This window comes from Mastigoproctus giganteus, chromosome 9 (assembly GCF_048544385.1).
Source record: "Mastigoproctus giganteus isolate SK-2022 chromosome 9, ASM4854438v1, whole genome shotgun sequence".
Lineage (NCBI taxonomy): Eukaryota > Metazoa > Arthropoda > Arachnida > Uropygi > Thelyphonidae > Mastigoproctus > Mastigoproctus giganteus.
In genome coordinates, this window is record NC_143583.1 from 66,978,719 (window position 1) to 67,001,020 (window position 22,302).

General features: G+C 38.2%; 1 protein-coding gene across 1 annotated transcript in view; it reads right to left on the reverse strand.

The window, feature by feature from the left end:
- Positions 1-22,302, reverse strand: part of LOC150080329 (dynamin-1-like) — a 265,277-nt gene that overhangs the window by 128,614 nt on the left and 114,361 nt on the right. Inside the window, exon 8 of the mRNA XM_090380686.1 lies at positions 7,185-7,382. Coding sequence (XP_090236812.1) covers positions 7,185-7,382 — 198 coding nt within the window. The remainder of the gene's footprint in view (positions 1-7,184; positions 7,383-22,302) is intronic.

Sequence of the window (22,302 nt, forward strand, 5' to 3'; positions counted from 1 at the left end):
CTTTAGACTCTGGGGAGGTACCCATAACAGTGAGATTGTGCAAATGTGACCCCAATTCACAAAGGAGGATCAAAGGCTGACACAAGTAATTATAGACCTGTGAGTTTAACTTCTGTTCTAGGAAAATTAATGGAGGCACTGGTTAAAGAACCACTGCAGGATCGATCATTTAGACAAGACTTCAGTTATAGCTCGGACACAGCATGGTTTTGTTAAGGGAAAGTCTTGCCTGACCAATTTGATTGGATACAATGATGCAGTCACAAAAGAACTGGACGCAGGGAATAACTTTGATATTAGCATTAGCATTAGTGGAGGCATTTGATGCAAGAAAGCAAGCTTATGCAGCATCAGCCAAAAAAAAAAAAACCACTTCCACTTCACCCCTCTGTTCGTTCAAAATACCTGTCCAGCTGTGCCTTAAACTTATTTAGGCTATCAACTTCCACAACAAGGGCTGGAAGTCTGTTCCACCAACCAACCACCCGCTGGCTAAAGGCAAATTTCCGCACATCTATCCTACATCTGTCTTTCCTCAATTTGAATTTATGCCCTCTCAGGTGATTATTCTGAGCGAAAGGAAGAATCCCATCAGCATTGAGCATGCTCAAACCATCCTACATCTGTCTTTCCTCAATTTGAATTTATGCCCTCTCAGGTGATTATTCTGAGCGAAAGGAAAAATCCCATCAGCATTGAGCATGCTCAAACCATTCAAGGCTTTATACACCTCTATCAGATCACCTCGCTGGTGCCTAGTCTCCAGACACTGGAATTTGCAAAACTTAAGCCTTTATTCATAAGAGCACCACTTTGTTCCATTCACTAATCTTGTTGCCCTTCTCTGTACTCGTTCCAGCAGCTCTACATCCTTCTTGAAATGAGGCCTCCAGAACTGTATACAGTACTCTAGGTGTGGCCTGACCATTGCCTTATACAAGGGAATAATCACCTCCTTATCCCTGCTAGAAAAATTCCTATATATCATTGACAATACACCATGAGCTACACTTGCAGCCCATCTGCACTGCTCAGAGAACTTCATATCTGCCTGCACAACCACCCCCAAGTCCCTTTCATTCTCTACCACTGTCAGTGTAGTACCACAGAGTTGATACGTTGCTCTGGGGTTGCTGTTTCCCATGTGTAGTACTTTACATTTGTCAATGTTAAACTTCATTTGCCACCTCTCAGCCCATCTGCTCAACCTTTCCAGATCCTGTTGCAGCAGCATAGTGTCAGTAGTGTCCTTGACAACCCTGCCTACCTTTGTATCGTCTGCAAACTTCGACATTAAGCTTGATATACCCTCATCAATATCATTTATGAATACAGAAAACAATAATGGACCCAACACTGAGCGCTGAGGGACTCCACTAATAACATTAGTCCACGACGAGCAGTGTCCATTGATTACCACTCTCTGTCTTCTCCCCCTCAGCCACTCCTTTATCCCCAGCAGAAATTTGCCTCCAATGTCATACTGCTCCAATTTGTGCAGCAGTCTTCCATGTGCAACAGTATCAAAAGCCTTTCTAAGATCCAAGTATATAATATCAAAGTTATTCCCTGCATCCAGTTTTCCTTTGTGACTGCATCATAGTATCCAATCAAATTGGTCAGGCAAGACTTCCCCTTAACAAAACCATGCTGTGTCCGAGCTATAGCTGACGTCTTGTCTAAATGATCCTGCAGTGCTTCTTTAACCAGTGCCTCCATTAATTTTCCTGGAACAGAAGTTAAACTCACAGGTCTATAATTACTTGTGTCAGCCTTTGATCCTCCTTTGTGAATTGGGGTCACATTTGCACATCTCCAGTCTGTGGGTACCTCTCCTGAGTCCAAGGAAGCTCTCATAATTATGGCTAAGGGTTTGCTTACTTCCTTTGCTGCCTCCTTTAATATAACTGGATAGATCCCATCCACCCCGGGTGCCTTTCTTGTGTTTATCTTCAACAATTTCTCCTCCACTTTACTCTCAGTTATTACAAGATTCTCTAGCTTACTGCTAGAGTTGAATACACCTCGGAATTCCCCTTCCTGAATAACTCCTCATGTGTGAATGTAGATGCAAAATACTCATTTAGTTTGTTAGCTACCTGAGCAGGATCATCAACAGTTGACCCATCGATATAAAGTGGACCAATCTGATTCATCCCCTTCCTTCTAGAGTTTACATAAGTAAAGAACTCTTTGCTGTTTTTCTTTGCATCCCTTGCCAAAGATTTCTCGTAACCTGCCTTCGCCTGCCTAACCTCCTTTGTAACTTGGTTACAGATCAACTTGTATCTATCATAGGCTTCTATGTCATGTTAATTTGTATGTATCCTATGCATGTTTCTTCTCTGCCATATGCCTCATCAGTTCATCTGAAATCCGTTTAGGCCTAAACCTTGAACAATATTTCTTAGTTGGTATGTAAAGCCTAGTAGCTTCCAAGATAAGTTCTTTGAATGCTTCCCATTTTGCATTTGCTGTTGGTAACATCATCAGTTGGTCCCACTGTATAGAATTTAAATACTGTCTCAGTCCATCGTAGTCGCCTTTACGAAAGCAATAACCCTTCCCTTTACCCCTAATGGTAGTTACCTCTTTGAGTAAATCCCACTTCAGCACACCGTGATCACTGCCACCTAGTGGTTCATTTATCTGCAGATTCTTAATGCATGAAGAATCACTGCTGATAATCAAATCAAGAGTATTCCTCCCTCTAGTTGCCTCCCGAACATGCTGATGTAGAAAACAATCATCCAATAAATCCACAAAAGCCTTGTTAATGTGTGAGTGACCAGCCCCCAAATTCCAGTCAATATCTGGGAAATTAAAATTTCCCCCATTATAAGACTCTCTGAATTACTGGCCCATCTATTTCCCTGTACAGTTTCTTATTATACTCATCAGAGTCATTAGGCCTATAGCACACTCCTACTCTCAATTTTGATCTCCCAATGCTTATGTCACACCAAACTGACTCGACACTGCACTGTCCAGCGATGTCCACTGGCTTCACTTCCTTGGATTTTATGTATTTCTTAACTAATAGCATAACCCCTCCTCCCTTCCTATCCAGTCTATCTTCTAAGATCCAAATATTTTATATTTGGATCTTAGAAATGGTTTTGATACTGTTGCACATGGAAGACTGCTGCACAAATTGGAGCAGTGTGGCATTGGAGGCAAATTGCTGCTATGGATAAAGGGATGGTTGAGTGGGAGAAAACAGAGAGTGGTAATCAATGGACACTGCTCATCATGGACCAATATTATTAGTGGAGTCTCTCAGGGTTCAGTGTTGGGTCCATTATTATTTTCTGTATTTATAAATGATATTGATGATGGTATATCAAGCTTAATGTCCAAGTTTTCAGACGATACAAAGGTTGGCAGGGTTGTTAAGGACTCTACTGACGCTATGCTGCTGCAACAGGATCTGGAAAGGTTGAGCAGATGGGCTGAGAGGTGGCAAATGAAGTTTAACGATGACAAATGTAAAGTACTACATATGGGAAGCAGTAATCCCAGAGTAATGTGTCAACTCTGTGGACAGTGGTAGAGAATGAAAAGGACCTGGGGGTAATTGTGCAGGCAGATATGAAGTTCTCTGAGCAGTGCAGACGGGCAGCAAGAGTAGCTCATGGTGTCTTGTCAATGATATACAGGAATTTTTCTAGCAGGGATAAGGAAGTGATTATTTCCTTGTATAAGGCAATGGTCAGGCCACACCTTGAGTACTGTATACAGATCTGGCGGCCTCATTTCAAGAAGGATGTAGAGCTGCTGGAACAAGTACAGAGAGGGGCAACAAGATTACTGAATGGAACAAAGGGTTGCTCTTACGAAGAAACGCTTAAGTTTTGCAAATTACAGTGTCTGGAGACTAGGCACCGGCGAGGTGATCTGATAGAGGTGTATAAAGCCTTGAATGGTTTGAGCATGCTCAATGCCGATGGGATTCCTCCTCTTGCTCAGAATAATCACCTGAGAGGGCATAAATTCAAATTGAGAAAAGACAGCTGTAGAATAGATGTGCAGATATTTGCCTTTAGCCAGTGGGTTGTTGATTGCTGGAACAAACTTCCATCTGTCATGGAAGTTGACAGCTTAAATAAATTCAAGGCTCAACTAGACAAACTTTTGGAGTGAATGGATTTTATTTATTTATTTTTTTTTTTTTTTGGCTGATGCTATATAAGCTTGCTTTCTTGCATCATATCATATGCCTCTACTAATACTAATAAAAAAAGTAAGAAAAGAAAGTGAGGGAGATAGAGAGTGAAGATAACTAATAGATAAATAATAAAATATGCATAATAAAAATAAACAATTACAAAATTGATAAAATAATTACAGATCATTTTGTATTATTTATTTCTTATTATGCATATTTTATTATTTATCTATTAGTTATCTTCAGTCACTTTCTTTTGTTAAGTTTTTTTTAATTGCTTTATTGTCCATGCTCTGCTTACGTTTAGCATTTGCAGTCTTTGACTGCACTAGACTTCTTCCCCATTTTGATATCTTCTTATTTCCATTTTTCTACCTTCTTATTTCCACTTTCTTGTTATTCCATCCTACATATATACCGGGTGGTTATAAAATAAGTTTCCCTATTCAGGAGACCCTAGTGTCAAAATGGTTAGTTGGCTCTTTGAAAATCAGTGGGCATGTCATTTAGAGTATAGGGAAGCGATTTGTAGAAGTAAAAAAAAATAGTTCAAATTTCCACCACCAGGGGGATATGGCACTGCACATATGTAAAAGTTGTCATTTACATATGTGCTGCTTACACAAATGACATCCTGTTAGATAAAGGCAGAAAGGCCAACGCCACTGTCAATAACCATTATGGCTCTTACAAAAAAGGAACGTGCTTTTTTAGTAAAACTGTTCTATCAGAATAATAGCAACACTAATGCAGCACTACGTGAATATCGGATACTTAAAAGTTTGCGTAAAAGACCTTTGATGTCAGTGGGGCTTCAAAAACTAATAAAGAAATTTGAAGCGACCAGGGAGTTGGGTGTAATTCCAGGCAGGGAACAACCATGTATCGGAACGGAGGTAGTGGTGGTTGCAATGGTCAGAATGCGAAGCGCTACCAGTCAGTAGTACCAGAGGTGTGTCAAGAGACTTGAACCTTCCTTGGTCTACTGTATGTAAAGTGGTTTGAATAATTTTATGCTGGGGCCCGTACAAGATGCACATAGTGCAAGAACTAAAGTCTTGTGATCAGCAATAATGAATAGACTTTGCTCTATGATTTCTGGCTCGTATGGAACTTGACAATGCATGGGCTTGAATGAGCTTGTGGTCTGATGAGGCACATTTCACTCTTTGTGGGGCTGTAAATGCACAAAACTGCCGAATATGGGGAACTTCTCGTCCATCTGCTGTGCACGAAAGACCACTACAAAGTCCATACGTTACAGTATGGTGTAGATTCACAGCAGAGTTTATGATTGGACCATTTTTCTTTGAAGAATCTACACCTGATGGCCCCGTAAGGTGTAGGGTAACTAGTGCACAGTACTGCGCTCTCCTAAGAGATCACATTATTCCCGCTCTGCAAGAAAGGCAATGCTTGGAGACCATAGTGTTTGTGCAAGTTCCATTCAACATTCAGAAATGATCCATTCAACATTCAGAAATGATCCATTCAACATTCAGAAATGATCACATCATTTCTAGAGACTTTCTGCAGTTCTGGCCAGCCCGATCAGGAGAGCTCAATCCTGAAAGACAAGAGTTTACTGTGGTGGCATACAGATGATTGTCGATTTGAAAGCAAGCATTAAACAGCATGTAGCCAACACCTCCAATGAGATGCTATGTGAAACTGTGTTGCACGCAGTCCTCCATTTTCAGTTTGTCATCTCAAATGAAGGAAAGCACATAGAACAATATCTGTAGATTTCTAAGTTCTGATATTAAAATCTAATCCTAAGTTAAGTATACCATCTCATGTTTGCAGTGCCAATTTCTCCCCTGGTGACAGAAATTTGAGCTAATTTTTTTTTCTTCCACAAATCACTTCCCTATACCCTAAATGACATACCCACAAATTTTCACAGCGCTATCTCTAACCATTTTGACACTAAGGTCTCCTGAATAGAAAAACATTTTATAACTGCCCAGTATATATATATGATTACTTGCATAGGGTTTAACATTGATAAATGCATGGTGCCATATTTGGAAAGTGGTAATCCCAAAATAACATAACATTTCGATAGCATCAAACTCTAGGTGATGGAGAATGAAAAAGATCTAGAGGTAATTGTACAGACATGTGAAATTATTTGAATGATGCAGATAGGTGACTATAAAAACTCATGGGGTTCCAACATTGATATACAGGAATTTTGCCAGAGGGAGCAAAAAGGTGATTATCCTATTGTATAAAGCATTGGTTAAGCCAAATTTGGAATACTGTGTACAGGTTTGAAAACTTCATTTTAGTTTACACTTAATTCTGGGAAAGGGCTCAGAAGTTTCATTGGGAGAACAAAAGGATATTCTTATATATTCTTACCACGAAAGACTGTGATATTCTGTAAATTGCAGAATCTGAAAATTAGACATCTGCAAGATGATCTATTTGAAGTGTTTAAGGCTTTAAAAGTGCTAGGTAAACTAAATGCAGATAGCATCTCTTTATTCTTTCTCAGATGACACACCAAGAGAACATAAATTTACACTGAAAAAGGATGGGTACAGAATATGTGTGTGTAAATTTGCACTCAGCTGGTGAGTAATTTATTGCTGGGATAAACTAAAGTGCTGGGATTTATTCAAACTATACATTTCCTAACTTAGCGTTGGAGAATGCACAGTTTGAATAAATGTAAAGAAGGAATGGGCAAATGAAGTGGAAGAAAGGGCAGTTTTTTTTTGTTTTTTTTTAGTTGGTATATAAGCTTTGCTTCCATATATCATTTGTCTAATATTAATACTAATTTAATGTGTAATCAGTCATTAGTTGTCTGTATACACATTGCAGTTTATTTATTATCATGCTTCTCTCTCTGAGAGGATGCTAATTGTGCATGTAGAAATAGAAAGCATACAGTGCAATACTTCTGATGAAATAAAAAGAATGCTTTGTATATGAAGAATAAAGTTAAGCCATATCATGATGAAAAATAAAACAAAAAACAGACAGAAATCAGATTATGATTTACCTGATCATAAATTTTTGTGGGCCAAGATCCTCTTGGTATCCTAATTTGTCATTTATGGCATCTATTTCACTCATCACTTTCATATACTTATCATGTAACTCCTTTTGTACTTCAGGTAATTTTTCTCTAATATGTAATTTTAGCTGGGTACTAAGAACTTCCCAAAGATATTGTGTTCCCATGCAATCAGCCAAGTGCCTATGTATGGAAGAGAGTGAATAAACACACAATTATATATTAGTATTACAGTATTAAATTTTATGAATACTAACTGAACTGTAATTTCTGATATAAGGCATTATATTTTAAAGTGCATATTTCATACATTTATAAATATATATTTTATAATATATATTGTAATGTAATATATGTATAAATTACCTTAGATAATTAATGATAGTAAAAAGAACAATACTCAGGGTCAAGTTAAACAGGTAGGGGTGGGGAGTCACAATAAAAGAAAGAAAAATGATATAAAACTCATTAAGTTAGACAGTGACATAAAACTCGTTAAGTTAGACAGTGATATAAAACTCATTAAGTTAGACAGTGATATAAAACTCATTAAGTTAGAATTAAAAATTACACAACAGTAATTCAAAAATTCAAGTCAAAAGAATTTGTCTTGATTATATTGTTCATATATGCTAAATCACAAAATCGAACATTAGGGTCTAGTTACAGTTTTGCTGATACGAAATTCACTTGTCTCGACGTCTTATATCTGAATGTTAACTAAAACATTTGGCTCTCTTTTTGCCATGACAGATGTCTACATACCTTAAAGAATGCAAGTCTTGAATAAGCATGCATAATCAAAAATTAAAAAAAAAAAAAAAAAAAAAAACTAAATATAAAAAACTGACATGCCATTGCCGGTCCCAAGCCCAGATGAGAAAAGAGAAGGGGGAGGAGCATACCTCATGTAAAAAAAACCCCGGGCTCGGCTAGCTCCAGCTGACAGTACCTGGGATGGGTCCCTGCCTGGGTTATAGGTGAAGATGGAGGATCTATCTTCCGCAACAGTGGAAGTCTGTCACTCTTCCAAGATACTGGTCCCATCTAAATTGTGAACTATGCAGCAGAGGAATGGCAAGCCAGCTGCATTATTTGCCTTAAACCCTATGGATCTTAGTCATTGCAAGATAAACAGTCATGCTACCGCATCCGAGGTAACTGACGCGACTGTTCTTATACCATGGAGAACAGCTGTGAAGAAAGCTATATGGTCAGCCAAAACTGAAATGTATCTCTCAATGCTAAACGTAAGATCGCTTTACAAGACCGGGAAATAGAAATGAGCAAGGAGAAGAGAACTATTGAACTTCTGGAAAGAAAATAAACTATTCATCGCCAACACACTGTTCTACTACAGATCTCAACATAAGTATACATGGACATCGCCAGATGGAAATACAAAAAACTGTATCGACTATATTTTAATATATAACAACTGGAAATCATCCATTCAAAACGTTAAAACTCTTAGAAGTACAGATTTTGACACCAACCATGAACTGCTAGCAGCAACAATTAAATGGAAATTTAAAAATACAAAGCCAAAGAACAATACAGCAACATTATATATATCATGATTGGAAGAAGATAAAATAAAGGAAATTTATGGGAAACACTACAAGAAAAATTAAAAGATATAAACTATTAATCATCAATGGAAAATACATGGGAGAAAACCAAACAAATGACTAAAGATGCAGCCTTGGGAACAAAACCAAAACATCCTTGGATTACAGCAGAAATTTTAGATGGATGGAAAAAAGACAAATGAAAAACCTCCTAAACAAAGAAAATAGTCAAGAAAAAAGGGAAAAATATAAAAGCCTAAAAAACAAAATAGACAACCTATGTAAAGCTGCTAAAAGGAAATGGCTGGAAGACAAAGCAAAGTGGTGCAAAGAGGCAAATAAATGTCACTACTCTAAAACAACTTATCGGGTTATAAAGGAACTCTCTAAAACATACATCCCGAAAACACTGACGACGAAAAATAAAAACAGTATAAAAACAGGAAACATGCAAGAAATTAAAAAAATATGGAAAGAATATTACCAAACCCTGTTCAAAAGGGAAAGGAAAAAACACTTTTGCCTTAGATAATACAAGAGATAAAGCACCCTCGAAAACAAAATAAAAAGTTCAGAAAGCAATTAGCCAAATGAAGAATGACGAAGCACCTGGAAATTATGGTATCCAAGCAGAACTATGGCAATTTGGAGGAGATACAATGTTAAAACACCACACACAATTGTTTAATCTAATTTTATTTACAGATGATATACCAGAAGACTGGAAAAGTGGAATAATAGTACCTATACACAAAAAAGGAGATAAAGAAAATTGTCAGAATTATAGACCCATTACCCTTTAAAATCATATATATAAAATATTTATAAGGATCTTACAAAATAGGATACTTAAAACATATGAAGAAACAATAATATTAATACTAATGCAAGTATTAATACAGCTGCAATAGGGGAAGAACAAGCAGGATTTAGAAAAGGCAGATCAACAATAGACCAAATATTCACACTAAACATCATTGCAGAAAAATATTGGAATAAGAAGAAACCTCTTTATCCGTGCTTCATTGATTTCAAGCAGGCATTTGACTCTGTAAACAGAGAAAATTTAATGAAGCAACTACAAAAAATCCCACTTGATCATGAAATAATCATGTTTGTAAATAATTTCTACAAAACTACAAGAGCAATAGTAAAATTCAACAACCTTAAAACAGAGAAATTTGAAATAGAGAAAGGAGTCATGCAGGGATGCCCTTTATCTCCATATCTATTTAATATCTACCTAGAAGAACTAATGAAATCAATTGAAGAAAAAATATAAACCACATAAAATATGCAGATGATATTGTGATTTTAACAGAAACCAAAGAACAACTAAAAGAAATAGTAAAAACATCAATAAAGCAAGCAACAATTATGGAATTAATATTAATATAAATAAAACCAAAGTAATGCAAATTAGAAAAAACATAGAAGACATAAACATAAACATCCAAAATCAACAAATAGAACAAGTACAAAAATTTGTATACCTGAACTCTCTAATAACCGGAAACCTAAATAATATTGATCAAATTAATCGCAGACTGAACATCGGATGGACAAACATGAGCAAACTCAAAAAAATATGGAAGAGCAATAAAATCTCAAATAGTCTAAATATTAAACTATATGAAACTGTCATCATACCCACAGCAACTTATGGATCAGAGAATTGGAGAATAAATAGGAAAGAAAGGCAAAAAATAATGTCATTTGAAATGAGATGTCTAAGGAAAATCAATAAAACAAATTGGAGAGAACATAAAACTAATGAACAAGTAAGGAGAGATCTACATTTTGAAAGCAGAATAATAGAGCAGATCTACAAAAAACAACTTCAGTGGTTTGGACAAGTGAACCGGATGAAACAACACAGGCTACCTAATGTAGTACTGACAGGAAGAATTGGTGATAAGAGACCACCAGGAAGACCCAAAAGAGAATGGTTCTAATGCCTAAAGGAAAACCCAGGCTTTCAGAGTTATCAACAAATGATGCAAGATTCAAGAGATCGACAACAATGGAGGCCAATATCTAAATAGGGACTCAACCCATGCCAAACAGAAGAGTAGAATAATGATAATGATGACATGCAAACAAAACATAAATCTTTAAATAAATATATCTTTAAATAAATTTGAAGAAATAATACATTAGAATATAATATTTCAACAGCATTAGCATTAGTAGAGGCATATGATGCAAGAAAGCAAGCTTATGCAGCATCAGCCAAAAATAAAAAAAACCACTCCTGTTTCACCCTTCCATTCGTTCGAAATACCTGTCCAGCTGAGCCTTAAATTTATTTGGGTTATCAACTTCCACAACAAGGGATGGAAGTCTGTTCCACCAACCAACTACCCGCTGGCTAAAGGCAAATTTCCACACATCTGTCTTTCCTCAATTTGAATTTATGCCCACTCAGGTAATTATTCTGAGCAAGAGGTTTTTTGGTAGTAGTTGTTGGTGCATCGGCTGCTGTGGCCATATTGCACCTCCCAAGGTTTTTGCAGTACTTTGATCCAAGCCCGAGGCGGGAATCGAACCCGCGACCTTTGGGTCGCCGGGCAGGTACTTTACCCACTCGGCTAGCCCGGTCGGCGTTGAGCAAGAGGAAGAATCCCATCAGCACTGAGCATGCTCAAACCATTCAGGGCTTTATACACCTCTATCAGATCACCTCGCTGGTGCCTAGTCTCCAGACACTGTAATTTGCAAAACTTAAGCCTTTCTTCATAAGAGCACCCCTTTGTTCCATTCACTAATCTTGTTGCCCTTCTCTGTACTCGTTCCAGCAGCTCTACATCCTTCTTAAAATGAGGCCTCCAGGCCTGTATACAGTACTCTAGGTGTGGCCTGACCATTGCCTTATACAAGGGAATAATCACCTCCTTATCCCTGCTAGAAAAATTCCTATATATCATTGACAATACACCATGAGCTACTCTTGCAGCCCGTCTGCACTGATCAGAGAACTTCATATCTGCCTGCACAACCACCCCCAGGTCCCTTTCATTCTCTACCACTGTCAGTGTAGTACCACAGAGTTGATACGTTGCTGTGGGGTTGCTGTTTCCCATAGGTAGTACTTTACATTTGTCAATGTTAAACTTCATTTGCCACCTCTCAGCCCATCTGCTCAACCTTTCCAGATCCTGTTGCAGCAGCATAATGTCAGTAGTGTCCTTGACAACCCTGCCAATCTTTGTAAAATCTGCAAACTTGGACATTAAGCTTGATATGCCATCATCAATATCATTTATAAATACAGAAAACAATAATGGACCCAACACTGAGGGACTCCACTGATAACATTAGTCCACGATGAGCAGTGTCCATTGATTACCACTCTGTCTTCTTCCTCTCAACCATCCCTTTATCCATAGCAGCAATTTGCCTCCAATGCCACACTGCTCCAATTTGTGCAGCAGTCTTCCATGTGCAACAGTATCAAAAGTCTTTCTAAGATCCAAATATATAATATCAAAGTTATTCCCTGCATCCAGTTCTTTTGTGACTGCATCATAGTATCCAATCAAATTGGTCAAGCAAGACTTTCCCTTAACAAAACCATGCTGTTTCCGAGCTATAACTGAAGTCTTGTCTAAATGATCGATCCTGTAGTGGTTCTTTAACCAGTGCCTCCATTAATTTTCCTGGAACAGAAGTTAAACTCACAGGTCTATAATTACTTGTGTCAGCCTTTGATCCTCCTCTGTGAATTGGGGTCACATTTGCACATCTCCAGTCTATGGGTACCTCCCCTGAGTCCAAAGAAGCTCTCATAATTATGGCTAAGGGTTTGCTTACTTTCACAGTATGTGCTTGAAACCACTTTACTGGTGTAACAGATTTTGAAAAGGCTAAGAGTAGAAAACTTGCTTCTGGTCCAAATGGTACTCAAGCATGCTTGTCCCTTGCCAAAGCTATGCTACTGGAAAGAGATCAGACAAAAATTTTGTCCATCTATATTCCCAACTCTCTTAAAACTTAATGGTTCTATTTGCCTCCTGCGCCTCCGTAGTCAGGTGGGAAGGAGCAGCAGTGCGTAGCACACGCTTCTTGATTAGACCAGGGTTCAAGCCCGTCACCACCAAATACAGAGGCTGCGGAAAGGTCAGGGAATGACTACCGCATATTCCCGGTGCAATATAGCCTTAGTTGCTAATGCTACAAAAAAAACCAAAAAAAAAAAAAAAAATTTGCCTCCTCAACTACAGATAAAGTTGACTTACTAGTCCTACTTTTCTTTTCTTCTAATTCTTGTATTGACAATTTTGGTAAACCACCTCCTATCATTCCCAGTACACTTCATTCAATACCTCCCACATTTTCCATTAAAAGGATAACAGAATTTTGAACAATTTGATACTAAGAAAGCTCCAGCTCCTAATGGAATTTCTCAAATTGTTCTCAAAACATGTGCTCCTGTCTGTGTAGTCTTTTCAGACTTTCTTATTCCACTGGCGTTTTTTGTTCTGCTTGGAAATTTGCTTATATCCAGCCAGTTCCTAAAAAGGGTAAGGGTGAAAAATTGCTCCCTCCTAATTATCATTCAACTCCACTTACCTTCACTCTTTCCAAAGTAATGGAGAAATCTGTTAATTACCAACTCCTAAACCGCCTTGAAACCTTCTCTCTGAAAACTCTCTGTGGGTGATGGTAGATGGTTCTGTCTTCTAATGCAAGCTTATACAGCATCAGACAAAAAAAAAGAAGTTCCCATTTCACCCATCCAGTCAGTCCAAACATTTGTCTTGTTTAGCCTCAAATTTATTTAAGGCTATCAACTTACACAACAACAGATGGAAGTCTGTTCCGGCAATCAACTAACTGCTGTCTAAAAGCAAACTTCTGCACATATATTCTACAACTGTCTTTCCTCAATTAGAATCTATGCCCCCCCCCCCCTAGGTTCTTAATCTGAGCAATCTGAGCAAGCAGAAGCATCCTATCAGCATTGACCCTGCTCAAACCATTCAAGGCCTTGCACACCTCAATCAGATCACCTCGCAAGGGCCTAGTCTCCAGATGCTGCAATTGCAGAATTTAAGCCTCTCTCGGTAAGAGAACCCCTTTGTTCCTCTCACCAATCTTGTTGCCCTTCTCTGTACTTATACTAGCAATTCTACATCCTTCCTAAAATGAGGCTGCGATACCTGTATGCAATACTCAAGGTGGGCCTGATCATTGCCTTATACAAAGGTATAATCACCTCCTTGTCTCTGCTAGCAAAATTCCTATATATCATTGATGAAACTCTGTGACCTGCTCTGGCAGCCCATCTGCACTGCTCAGAGAACTTCATATTTGACTGCACAATTACCCGCAGGTGTTTTTCATTCTCCACCTCCCTGAGTGTAGTATCACACAGTTGGTATATTTCTCTTGGTTAAGGCTACCCATATGCAGTACTTTGCATTTGTCAATATTAAACTTCAGTTACTAATTCTCAGCCCATCTGCTGAACTTTCCTAGATCCTGCTGCAGTATCATACTGTCTTTACTATCATTAACAACCTTATCAACCTTTGTATCATCTGCAAACTTGGACATTAAGCCTGATATACCTTCATCAATATCATTAATAAATACACAAAACAACAATGGGCCCAGCACCATACTCTGGGGGACTCCACTCATAACATACTCCACTAATAACATTAGTCCACATAGAGCAGTGTCCATTTATTACCAATCTCTGCCGCCTCCCACTCAACCATCATCCCTTTATTCCTAGCAGCAACTTGCCCTTAATGCCATACTGCTTCAATTTGTACAGTAGTCTTTTATGTGCAACAGTATCAAAACTTTCCTAAAATCCAAGTGTATGATATCAAACGTATTTCTTACATCCAATTCCTTTGTGAATGCATCATAGTATCAAATCGAATTGGTGAGACAAGACTTCCCCTTAACAAATGCATGCTGTGTCTGAACTATTACTGCAGTCTTGTCTAGGTAATCCTGCATCACTTCCTTAACCAGTGGTCCCATTATTTTCCCAGGAACAGAAGTTAAATTAACAGGTCTGTAATTACTAGTGTCACCTTTCAATCCCCCTATGTGAAATGGGGATACATTTGCACATACTCCTGTCTGTAGGGAATCTTAAGGATGCTCTCATAATCTGTAATCAGGTCACAAAGGAGGTTCGGCAGGCGAAGGCAGATTACGAGAAATCCTTGGCAAAAGATGCTAAGAAAAACAGCAAGGATTTCTTTACTTATATAAACTCTAAAAGGAAGGTGATGAATCTGATTGGTACACTTGACATCGATGGTTCGACTGTTGATGATCCTACTCAGATAGCAAACAAACTGAATGAGTATTTTGCATCTACATTCACACGTGAGGAATTATTAAGGTTTGAAAATGGCAGAAGGTTATCAAATTGTAGCAAGATACTTAATGATTTTGTAATAACTGAGAGCAAAGTGGAAGAGAAATTGTTGAAGTTAAACGTAAGAAAAGCACCTGGGGTGGATGGGATCTATCCAGTTATATTAAAGGAGGCGGCAAAGCAACTAAGCAAACCCTTAGCCATAATTATGCCTTGGACTCAGGGGAGGTTCCCATGGACTGGAGATGTGCAAATATATCCCCAATTCACAAAGGGGGATCGAAGGGTGACACGAGTAATTACAGACCAGTTAGTTTAACTTCTGTTCCGGGTAAAATAATGGAGTCGCTGGTTAAAGATGCATTGCAGGATCATCTAGACAAGACTGCAGCAATAATTCAGACACAGCATGGGTTTGTTAAGGGAAAGTCTTTTCTGACAAATTTGATAGGATATTATGATGTGGTTACAAAGGAACTGGATGCAAAAAATAATTTTGATATCATATATATTTGGATTTCAGGAAAGCTTTTGACACTGTTACGCATGGAAGACTATTGTACGAATTGGAGCAGAATGGTATTAAGGGTAAGTTGCTACAATGGATAAAAGGATGGTTAAGTGCGAGACGACAGAGGGTGGTAATCAATGGGTGCTGGTCTTCTTGGACTAATGTTATTAGTGGAGTCCCACAGGGTTCGGTGTTAGGTCCACTGTTGTTTTGTATATTTATCAATGATATTGATGAAGGTATATCAGGCTTAATGTCGAAGTTTGCAGATGATACAAAGGTTGGCAGGGTTGTTAATGACAGTAATGGCAGTGTGCTACTGCAACAGGATCTAGATAATTTGGGCAGATGGGCTAAGAAGTGGCAACTGAAGTTTAACCTTGACAAATGCAAAGTACTGCATATGGGTAGAAGTAACCCCAGAGAAATGTACCAACTGTGTGGTACTACACTTAAGGTGGTAGAAAATGAAAAAGACCTGGGAGTAATTGTGCAGGCAGATATGAAGTTCTCTGAGCAATGCAGACACGCTGTCAGGGCAGGTCATGGTGTTTTGTCAATGATATATAGGAATTTTGCTAGCAGGGAAAAGGAGGTGATTATCCCTCTGTATAAGGCAATGGTCAGGCCACACCTTGAGTACTGCGTACAGGTCTGGAGGCCTCATTTTAGGAAGGATGTAGATTTGCTTGAGCATGTACAGAGAAGGGCAACAAGATTGGTGAGGGGAATGAAGGGATCCTCTTACCAAGCGAGGCTTAAGTTCTGCAAATTGCAGTGACTGGAGACTAGGCACCTGCGCGGTGATCTGATTGAAGGGTATAAGGCCTTGAATGGGTTGAGCACGCTGAATTCTGATGGGATCCTTCCACTTGTTCAGATTACGAACCTAAGGGGGCATAAATTCAAATTAAGAAAAGACAGATGTAGAATAGATGTGCGGAAATTTGCCTTTAGCCAGCGGGTGGTTAATTGCTGGAACAAACTTCCATCTGTCGTTGTGGAAGTTGATGGGTTGAATAAGTTTAAGGAGGAACTGGACAGGCATTTGGAGGGAATGGTGTGATTTTTTTTTTTTTTTTTGGCTGATGCTGCATAAGCTCATACATTTGCTTTCTTGCATCACATGCCACTACTACTACTATTATTGCTAAGTTTGCTTACTTCCCTTGCAGCCTCTTTCAATATAACTGGATAGATTCCATCTGCCCCAGGTGCATTTTTATGTTTAACTTCAACAATTTCTCCTCACCGTTGCTCCCATTATTACAAAATCATTTAGCTCCTTGTTAGAGTTTTGTAAACTTCTGTACTCCCCTTCCTTACAGAATTTCACAAGTGTGAATGTAGATGTAAAATACTCATCCAGTTTGTCAGCTATCTGAGCAGGATCATAATCAGTCGAACCACCAACATCAAGTGGACCAATCTGATTCATCCCCTTCCTTCTAGAGTTTACATAAGTAAAGAAGTCTTTGTTGTTTTTCTTTGCATCCTTTGCCAAGGATTTCTCGTAATCAACCTTCACTTGCCTAACCTCTTTTGTGAATTGATTACAGACTAGCTTATATCTGCCATAGGCTGCTGTGTTACCTGATAATTTATATGCATCCCACACATTTTTTTCTCTTCCATGAGTCTCATTAGTTCATCTGATATCCATTTATGTTGAAATCTTGAACAACATTTCTTAGTTGATATGAAAAGCCTAGTAGTTTACGAGATTAATTCCTTGAAGGCTTTCAGAATTTGCTGTTTTTAACATCATCAGTTGATCCCACTGTATAGAATTTAAAAACCCTGTCTGAGACCCTTGTACAATTTAAATTACCCTGTACATTTAAAACCTGTCTGAGACACCTTTACAAAAACAAAAACCCTTCCCTTTACCCTTGATGGTAGTTACACTTTCAAGTAAATCCCACATCAGTACACTGTGATCACTGTCACATAGTGGTTCCTTTATATGCAAATTCCTAATGCATGAATCATCACTGCTGATAATCATATCAAGAGGATTACTCCCTCTGGTTGCCCCTCAAACAAGTTTCTGTTGAAAACAATCCTCCAATAAATCCACAAAAGTCTTGCTAGCGTGTTAGTGACCAACCCACAAGTTCCAGTCGATGCCATATCTGGAAAGTTAAAATCCCCTATTACAAGACATTCTGATTTACTGGCCCACACAGGTGGCTCCGTAGCCAGGTGTGAAGAAGGAGCAGTGCATAGCACACGCTTCTTGATTAGACCAGTGTTCGAGCCCGTCACCACCAAATACGCAGGATGCAGAAAGGTCAGGGAATGACCACCGCATATCCCGGAGCAATATGGCCTTAGTTGCTAATGCTCCTAAAAAAAAAAACCAAACCAAAAACTGGCCCACTATTTCTCTGCACTATTGTTTGTTGTACTCACCAGAGTCATTTGGCCTATAACACATTCCTACTCTCATTTTCCCTTTCCCAGTGTTTATGTCACACCAAACCGACTCAACATTGCACTGTCCACCCATGTCAACTTCAACTGGATGCACTTCCTTAGATTTTATGTGTTTCTAACTAACAGCATAACCCCTCCTCCATTCCTACCCTGTCTATTCTTTCTGTATACATTGTACTACCCAAATTCCAATTCTGCACTGCTTATATCTATGTAACACCATGTCTGATATTCCAACAATATCTGCCTTTGATACCTTGATTAGCACTTCAAATTTATTTACTATACTTCTAGCATTGGTGTACATGCAAGTATACATGCACTTATTCTTACTCTTAGTTATCCTAACACAGCCCATATATTTGCTTGTTCCATGATGACTCTCAGCAGCTCGTGAAATCCCCAGCAATTTGCTCTCTAGGCTGCTGCTCATTACAATAGAAGCAGTGCAAGAATTGCTTTTGCCTCTGCCTGTGGCTATTAATCTTTTAGTCTGTGAATCCTCCCAAACTAGCAGTTTTCTGACCCATCTAACACTGCCTCGATAGCATCAGCAAATATTCTTGCACCCTTTCTATTTTAGTGTATCCTATCCCTGAAGAAGCAGACTCTCCTGTTAGCAAGCACAGACTATGCTGAAAAAAAGTTCTTCACTAATGCTGGTGTTCCCCAAGGTTCAGTCTCTCACTCTTTTCCTCTTGTATATTAATGATCTTCTTCCACTGATGGGAAATCCTACCCAAAGATTTGATGATGATAGCACATTGTATTCCACTCTCCAGCTTGAGAAATCTTGACTGCACAAACAGCTTTAACTTCAATTATTCCACCAATTACTTAAATACTGATCTCCAGGTAATTCTCCAACTGGCTAAGGATAACTTAGTTAATTTCAATCCTTCTAAAACTTAGTTCTGTATTACATGTTGCAAAAAGGATTTTCTGCTCCTATGCTTATCTTTGATGACATTAGATTTCGAAACAAAACCCTATATTTCTATAAGGGATTACCATGACTTTTAATCTCTTTTGGCATAAGCACTTCACAAATATTATTTCCTCTGCATCTAGAAAACTTGGTTTTCTCTTTTGCTCTACTCAACTACTCACTCTCTACAAGGCGCCTCCGTAGCCAGGTGGGCAGGAGCAGCAGTGAGTAGCACACGCTTCTTGATTAGACCGGGGTTCGAGCCCGTGAGCCACCAAATATGGAGGATGCAGAAAGGTCAGGGAATGACCACCACATATCCCCGGTGCAATATGGCCTTAGTTGCTAATGCTCCTAAAAACCAAATAACAACAACAACAACAAATAACTCTCTACAAATCTCAAATCCTCCCTACCATGGAATACTACGCCCACATCAGGGATGGTGCTCTCAAAATCTCTTTGGCTTCTAAAAGAGGGCAGTTGGGTTAATTAACGACCCATCTCTTACAAAGTCTCTTTACTATCTGTTTCTGCTGCATGCCTTTTCTACAGATAGTTCCATGGGCAATGTTCTTTTGAATTGGCATCTGTAATTTCCCCACTCTCTTCCAAACCAGTCTGAACAATTGCCACAACCAGTTAGTATCCATTCACTGTCCACCTACAAATCCACATAATCAACTTTTCTCCTTCCTCATTTATTCCTTCAATTTCTATTTTTTGGAAAAATCTTCTTCACATGTATTTCCTGAAAATTACAATCTACAGAAATTTAATATCAACTTCTAATGTGAATGTTGAGAAGACTGTATCTCAAGTCTTCTCAGCCTTAAACTCGTGCATAATACCATGTACTATAGGTTCCAATATCCTTGATGTTTGGGGATTTTCTGAAAAAAAAAAAAAAAAACATTTTACAATCTATTTATGTCTTTAAAGCTCTTTACAATTTATCTATGTCTTTAAAGCATGTGTGTGTGCATTTTACCAGTTTCTAGGGAAAGATGTCTAAAGGAATAGTAAAAATTTAATTATGGATTCTGGTATTAATGCAAGATACAGAGTAGAAGATTTTAAAAACAAATATAAAGTCAAAAAGTGCTGGGTTAAGAACACATTAATACAAAAAGCTGAATAATGATAGTCTATCATTGTCAGAGTTATAGTCATAATGACTATCTGGGACATACCATTTTGATGCTCCAAAATGGTATGTCTCAGATGGGGGGGGGGGGAGATCAACCACTTTGGCTGGTTGGGAAATCTGTAATCGTAGAAGAAGCATAAAGGGTAAAAAAAAAAAAAAAAGAACAAAGAAAGATAAAAAGCAGGGAGTTCAAAAAAAAAAGAAAAAAAGCTGACTATCAAGTACTTACATTTCGGGTCCTTCTTTTGGCCAAATGTGAGGCTGATGGTTTGTAGTAAAATGGCATGGAGTGAGAACTCCAACCAACCAAAGTATGTACAAGAAATTTATTTCATGTATGTATACCAATGCTAAGGTACATTTCTTGTACGTACCTTGTCATGATTGGAACTGTTCACACTATATGTTGTTTTACTAAGCCAGGTCAATCCCTATTTGGCACAAAGAGGGATTCTGTAGAAGACCTGAAATTTAGCCTACAGTTTTAGTAAACTGAAAGTGCTGGGTCAAGGGCTGTGTATGTTTTAGTATGTTTCAATAAAACTAAAATTTTGTTTACCGACCCCATATAAAATACTTCAAAATCTCCCATGTAATATCCTTTATTAATTATATTAACTCATTGTATTCTTCTTATTTTGCAACTACAGATTTCTAAGTAAAAATTACTATGTCAGGCACATTCAGTTATTTTTTCTTAAATAATTATTTTTTTTGTAATTACAATCACTTAATTATTATTGTGTACCATTTTAAATAAAAGTGTTATGAAATTCTCTTGAATAAAAAACAAGATATATTTTAAAAATAAAGAAAAATATATTCAGGGAAAATAAAAAGAAAAGATACATAAAAAGAAAAATAATGTGTTATAATAGTTGCAGAAACTAAACATTGCAAATGATTACTAATTCTATGAACCTTTCATACTCTCCATTTCAGTCATTAAATACATATAGAATTCATGGTGCAATGAAGCTATTCTGTATATACAGAATAGTTTCATTGCACCATGCTGAACTTCGTCTCCTTCCAACAGCACAACACAACTGTAAAATAACATTTACCTCCCATAAATGTTATTTTAAATTTCAAATTTAGAGTTGAATTTGAAAGTGTCTGCAATTCTGCCCAGACACGAAAGGAGGGAGTATATGATGAGAGCCCTGTCGATCAATTCGGCCCTGGAAAGTTTGTGCAAGGCTCGAGGGGGTAGAATTTTTTTCAGCCTGGTCTGTACTTGTTAACAGGAGAGACTGCTTCTACAGGGATGGGATACACTTAAATAGAAAGGGTGCAAGAATGTTTGCTGATGCCATCGAGGCAGTGGGGGGATACAAGGACTAATAGATTAACAGTAGCCACTGGCAGAGGTAAAAGTGATTCTTGCACTGCTTCTATTGGAATGAGCAGCAGCTTGGAAAATAAGATGCAGGATATTTCAGAGACTGCTGGGAGTCATTGGGGTACAAGTAAACACATGGGTTGTGTTAGGGTAACTAAAAAAAAAAGAACAGGTGTATGTATACTTGCGGGTACACCAATGCTAGGAGTTTGATAAATACATTTGATGAATTTGAGGTATTGCTCAAAGCATCAAAGGCGGATACTGTTGGGATATCAGAGACGTGGTGTCACACAGATATAAGTAATGCAGAACTGGAATTTGGGGAGTACAACATCTACAGAAAGGATAGACAGGATAGGAAGGGAGGAGGGGTTATGCTATTAGTTAAGAAACATAAAATCCAAGGAAGTGAAGACAGTCGACATCACTGGACAGTGCAGTGTCGAGTCAGTTTGGTGTGACATAAGCATTGGGAGATCAAAATTGAGAGTAGGAGTGTGCTATAGGCCTAATGACTCTGATGAGTGTAATAAGAAACTGTACAGGGAAATAGAGTGGGCCAGTAAATCAGAGAGTCTTATAATGGGGGTTTTTAATTTCCCAGATATTGACTGGAATTTGTGGGTTGGTCACTCACACACTAGCAAGGCTTTTGTGGATTTATTGGATGATTGTTTTCTAAATCAGCATGTTCTGGAGGTAACTAGAGGGAGCAATACTCTTGATTTGATTATCAGTAGTGATTCTTCATGCATTAAGAATCTGCAGATACAGAAACCACTAGGTGGCAGTGATCACAGTGTGCTGAAG